General features: G+C 48.1%; 1 protein-coding gene across 1 annotated transcript; it reads right to left on the bottom strand.

Moving 5' to 3' along the window:
• Window positions 1–1212: 1212 nt before the first annotated feature.
• On the bottom strand, window positions 1213–5088 carry CCR75_005652 (uncharacterized protein). The gene is made up of 2 exons (XM_067963730.1): window positions 4763–5088; window positions 1213–4676 (listed from the first exon to the last, which is right to left on the bottom strand). Exons 1-2 carry the CDS (start codon window positions 4903–4905, stop codon window positions 1382–1384), a joined length of 3438 nt encoding a protein of 1145 aa, XP_067819423.1. The 5' UTR covers window positions 4906–5088; the 3' UTR covers window positions 1213–1381.
• Between the last annotated feature and the right edge of the window lie 912 nt (window positions 5089–6000).

The raw sequence follows: 6000 nt of genomic DNA, 5'->3' as shown, positions 1-6000 counted from the left end.
GGCTGATTGCTAGAAAAGCAGTACATGAGTATTTGCATTGTGTTGCTTGTGTTCATTTGATTAATTGCCATTTCTCGCATAGAAATTTTAAGGCACTAAATGAGGGTGGATGGAGCTTAGAATTGTCCACACTAAATAAAAGTAGCGAAGCACTGTTCCGTATAAAGCTTCTTTGGCCAAATTAAAGGCCTAGTGCTCTTTTCAATGATTCAGGCCATGCTCACGTATTTATCATATATAGTAAATTACATTGAATTAAAAAACACCAATAATTCGATGTAGTTTTTTACTATACACTCCGTAAGTTAAAGCCTAGAAATACAAATCTCTGAGTATAAGTGGAAAATAGTATTAGGCACTGCCGGCAAAGGTATAAAAATTGAGTTTTTGGACTTTTTTTGGCTGCAAACAATCTTATATTTTTTGAAATAGATAAACTATTCCTGCAAAATATAAGCTTATTTTCGCTCAAAAACCTCTCATAATCTCATTCTTTCTACCTTTGTTGGCAGCGCCTAGTTTATATGTCTTTAGATCTTTGCGCTTAAAAGAGCTCGATTTAAATTGAATGGCTAAAATGGTGCTGAGCTGCCCTTTTCTTCTAGTACAGCTCAGAGATTTTTAGTTTGCTTGTGTGGTCTTTAGTGATTATTTGTTGAAGTTATAATAGCGGAACGTACCTCGCTGAAAGCTTCTATTAGTGAATTTATTTCTAAAGAGGCCGCGCTGTTCGTATTAATTTGCTCAAGTTGCACGATAGTGGCGCCATAAAATGTATCAATAGCTTTTGTGCTTTCATCTTTTGTTTCTGGATCAACAAATCAAAATTTGATAGATATAAAAAATATAACACATACCAATTCTGTATCTGAGATTAGTGCGCAAGCCTTTCCGTCAGAAAGACGATGACCCACGAGGGACTTTCGATTTCGTAGACGCCGGCTAGACAGACGTTGCTCTGCGCCAGTAAGCGATACAAAAAGTCGTTAAAAATTTATCATTTTGCTAGGGGCTTTCCGTGCAACTTGTGCCAAGTAAGTGGACACAAGGTTGCTCGTAGTCAATCCGCCAGCATTCTTATATCCTCTCGACGCCAAACTCGTTGCGTTTAAGCTCGAGCGCAGATAAGTTTTTCAGTACATGCGAACATGCCGCACTCACAGTTTTTGTCTCTATAACGATAGAGCATGGCTCAATAAAAAAAACCTTGCAACAAAACCGCCATGTAGGCAAGAAGAGTAATTAAACGTTTACAAGTGCGCCGTCCCTTAAAAGCACAGCTGATTCGTACATGGCTACACTTTGGCTACACTTCCGTTTTTGTTGCACCCTTACCTCTCCGCCTTATCGTCATAGCAATTGATCCGAACACGCTTCTCGGTTACACCGCAGTAGCAGTCTCAGCGCCACCACCGCCATCAGCACCTTGAGCAACTAACAAGTTGCCCTCGTAATACACTTGCCATAGCTGTACGAACACGACAACGTATACGACCAGCAAGGAGCCGAAGACATTGGCCGTGAACGTGGCGGCCGTGTGGTCCCATCCACAATATTCCGTGATACTCATCTTGACCATGGGATAGAATTGGCTCATGACGAAAAAGCCAAAAAACATTGCTGACACGTAATTCCACGGATTCGTTGCATTCTCGTACTCAAAGAATCGAATGAGCGCCACGACTTGGCTAAACATAAGCGTGAAAAAGAACAGCACATTAGGGATTTCCGTCCATGATGTCTTCTGCCCAGCACCAGTGTTCGCCCACGACTTATCCTTTCCCGTCGCACGAGCCTGAATAGCCTCCACAATGGCCATCATCGTAATAAAAGAGAAGGAAAACCACGTCTGCTGTGCACGCCACACATCATTGTTGTCAACAGCACGATTCGCGAGCAAGTTCAGCACCCAACGACAGAACGTCACGGGTAAGAAAGAGTAGATAAACTTAGTACCACGCGCGTAGATAGGCGCATCACCCGTGCACAAGTAGTACACAGCAATCGCGACGTAACACAGCGCCGGAATTGAGCCGAAAGGGTACAGCACCGAATCGTAGAAAAACATTTTACGTGGAAACGCAAGCGACGGCTTCGGGTCCGGGGCAGGAACGCGAGGTGGACGCCAATCCGGGTCGACCTCGCTTTCACTTTTCATGAGCAGAATCTGCACGGCACCCTTGGCCCAACGTTTCTTCTGACCCATGGCTGCAGCGACGGTCTCGGGCACAGCACCTTCACACAACCGGATCCGGTCCTTGGCATCGCCTTCGAAATCTTTTCTAAAGTAAACCGAATCCCACCCAGAAGTGTGCAGAACGTTGCCAGTGTACGCATCTTCTGTTTGAGTACCGTAGCAGATACCCCCAATTGAGTCGAAGGCCTGGCGACGAAAGACCGCGTTCGTGCCGGCAAAAGCGGCCGAGTCAAACCCGTCACGCCCACACTGCACAGCGTCAAAGAAAATGGTATTCTTGTGTCCACACGGGTCACCCATGATCGTCAATTGCGGTGTGTCCTCAAAATACTGTGGCGTCTGGACGTACGAGACTTGGTTCCACGAAATGTCGTCACTGTACTGGCGACCCCCGCCGTCCACCGCTTCACCCTCGGAGAAGAAAAACGGCAACACAGCGAGTAGAAACTTCGGATGCGGTTTCATATCATTATCCAGAATCAGCAAATACTTGCCGTCAGCTCCTTCATTGAACAAGGCATTGTTAATGTTACCAGCCTTCGAGTGGTGCGTCTCAGGCTTCATACGACCAATGAACGTCACGCGAGGAATGCCACGGTCGCGGTAATCGTAATCGTCCGAGAGCGATCCTACGGCACAGTCACGACGCTGCACACCCTTGCCACCTTCTTTTCGAAGCTCTCGTACCGAGCTGTGCTGACGACGCCACGACTTGAGACTCTGGTCGTCTTGTACCGGTCCTACCACACGCTCGTGCATGAGACGCGCAAGATCACCACGCAGGTCACCCGCAATCTCAATCACCTTCGTGTTCACCGTCACTTTAAAGTGATTATTAGCATCCCAGACCGACTTTGTGTACCCGTCATCAAGTACAAAGATATGCAGCAGCTCAGGAGGATACTGCATGGCCAGACAGTTCTTGAGCGTCTGCATAGAATCCGTCACCGGTTCCATGTAATGACACAAGAAAATGTCGACCGTCGGCCACTGTTCCTTCGGTATCGGGGGCTTGAAATCATTCATATACCGCGCACCACGACGAATTGGTCGCCACATACTAAAGTTAAATAGCAGTCCCAGGAAAAAATTGAGAAACTCGCTGAATATCATCATCGCATACATCATCCACGACATAAATGGCACGTCTTTGATGCAATAACCATCGCCCGAGCCACTGTCAAAGTTGACCGTCGAACTGTAACAGCCCGTCGTTTCACTCGTAGGAAGCTCATTGCATGGAAGCGTCGGACGGGCATGGTCACAGAAATACTGCTGCGGGTACATGGTCGTGAGGTAGTACAGCCAAAAGATTCCCGTGGCAGCAGTGCTAAAGTAAAACACGTGAAACATGCCGCTTCCCGACATCTTGTACTTTCGGATATTAGGCGTCTCAACCGGTTCCGCCGCGCGATTTGCAATCGAATACGTCGACATGGCAAACGATCGAAACGACGGTTCATAGTAATTCCGAACGCCCGCAATCGAGTCGTTATACTGACCCATCTTGCCATCCGGCCCTTGAACGCCCGAGTCCATAAAGCGAATGCTACGACTGTTATCCTTCATGCTCACGCCTCCTTCCTTGGCGAGTTTCGGGTCAACAAACGAAGTCGTGCTCATAAACGTCCGGTGCGGCACTTGCTGCCATCGGTCAGGGACTTGACCCTTGTTATTCATTGAAACTGATGGCATCTGCGCTTGCGAGATGCTCACGTCCGGATTCGCGTCTTCCGAAGGCATGGCCTCGCCACACTCGGTACAAAAGGCTGTGCCTGCAGGTACCGTAGCAAAGCAATTCTCACATACTAAACGAACACGCTCCGTTATTGTCTGGGCCGGGAGCGTGGCACCAGTTGGGAGTTCCGGCAATTGCTCGTCTACGGGACCCATTTGGGCGTGCGTTCCGACACGATTGTAGCACACAAGTCCCCATCGCATTGATAGTTGGTTTAGCCCTCCAATGATAAAGATTGCGGCCCAGATCATAAACATGACCGTTTGCCCGCCTGCGTCAATGCCGGTCATTGCAGCTTTGCCACCGTCTTGAATCGAGTGGAAACCAACAGTCGACAGCACGGCAGACGAGTCTAAGAGTCGCGAGATACCGTCGGCAGTCATCCATCCACCGGTGATAGCCGAGAAAAGAATATACTTGAAGCGGTGATTCTCCATGTCCGACGTTTTAGACGACGAGCAGCAAACTAGCTCGAAGATAATCATGAACGCGATGACAAACTCTTGACGGGCCAATTGATTGTCATCGGGGAACACGTTAATGCCATTGTACGCGTCAATAAGCAGCAGATACATCGCGATGATGCCACCCGTGAGCAAAATCAACACGTACGGACCCACAATGGTCATAAAGCCGACGACGAGCGCAATGGCAAAGCCCGCGCCACCACCGGCGGCAATCGCGACCCATTCATTGGTTTCGGAAAGTGACACAATGGCTGTAAATGCTACCACAAAGCCCCTAATTTAATGTAAAAGTAAACAAATGAACACTTTTGTAAGACAAGGATAAAGAAACTGCTAAGAATGATGGTCAGTGAAACGTACATTGCAAAGGCGGACACGAACTGCGTCGTGACAAAGAGCGAGCGCGCGCCGAGCGAGAGGGACGACCAGCCGCCACATGACAGCGACAGGCCGCCCACGACGCCTATGACGGAGGCAATTACGCCAGCGCCAGTAAGCCCCATGCTGCGAAGAGTCGCTGCTACTGGCTGGTAAAAAGAGTGTTGAGTCTGGAACGAGTGACGGTGTTCTCACGAGTATCCGGCTTGTCAGGGGTAAGGCGCCTATTCTGTCGACTCAAAGGAGGGGAAGAAGGCTGGCGCGCTTCGGTCTGCTGTCGAGTGAACACAAAACCAGAAATGAGGTCTCGGAGGAACTCGGTTTCTCCCTCGCCAGTTTTTTTCTGCGTGAGAGGCGGGCGTTTTCCCTGGCGTGCGAGAGGAAGAATAAATTACGGGAATTTATGCCGTGAACGAGAGACAGAGCGGCAAGCGTAAACTGGCTTCCTAAACTGTAAAAATAACCAAGGTTTTATTACTGTGTTTGCATGCCTTTGGCGAAGCAATCGATCGATAAAACTATCTTCCAAAGACGATGGGACAATGTTCCATCGTACCAAGCGAAGGTGGACTTTTTTACAGCTGAATCGATCACAGGATAAATTGCATTACGGCGAGCGATAGGAATCGAAGCGCGACGACACGGCGAGACGCACGTATGTAAAGATCACAGCGCGTCGTCAAGAATGTCTATTTAATCTTTTTAAAATCCATTGTTGTGGAACACGTGTTAGTTTTCGCAGAATCGCGGAATTTTAACGTGTTCGGCGAGGATACTAGTGCTATAGAGCTTCTGGAAACTGATTCACGAAATCAATGACATATGATATGTATGTCCCTACCACCCGTGGATAATTTTGTAAAGGCAAAACTTGAAGTGAATCTTACCTGAGAAACCCACTGTCTGTGCGAGGCTCGGCTCGCACGACGCGCGACGTGGGTCTAATTTGCTGGCTCACGTAGCGGCAGCCAAGCTGTTTAGCGGTAGTAGACATGTGTAGGCATTCTCGTTTGCTTCTCTAGCAGAAACTATAGCTTGAAGTTGAGTAGGTTGGCGCATCAGTGATGGCCAGCAGTATGTGCAGCGGCACCACAAGATGAACCCAAAAATCATGTCGGCTTAATTTCTTACTTGCTAGGTGTAAAAATGCACTTATCAACATTTTAAGGAGTATTAAAACGCAGGTGCGGTAGGCACCTCTACGCGCCGAAAAGAAGGTT

Source organism: Bremia lactucae, linkage group LG16 (genome assembly GCF_004359215.1).
Source record: "Bremia lactucae strain SF5 linkage group LG16, whole genome shotgun sequence".
Lineage (NCBI taxonomy): Eukaryota > Oomycota > Peronosporomycetes > Peronosporales > Peronosporaceae > Bremia > Bremia lactucae.
Note: the sequence above shows the minus strand (reverse complement) of the source record. Positions and strands in the feature narration are given on the sequence as shown.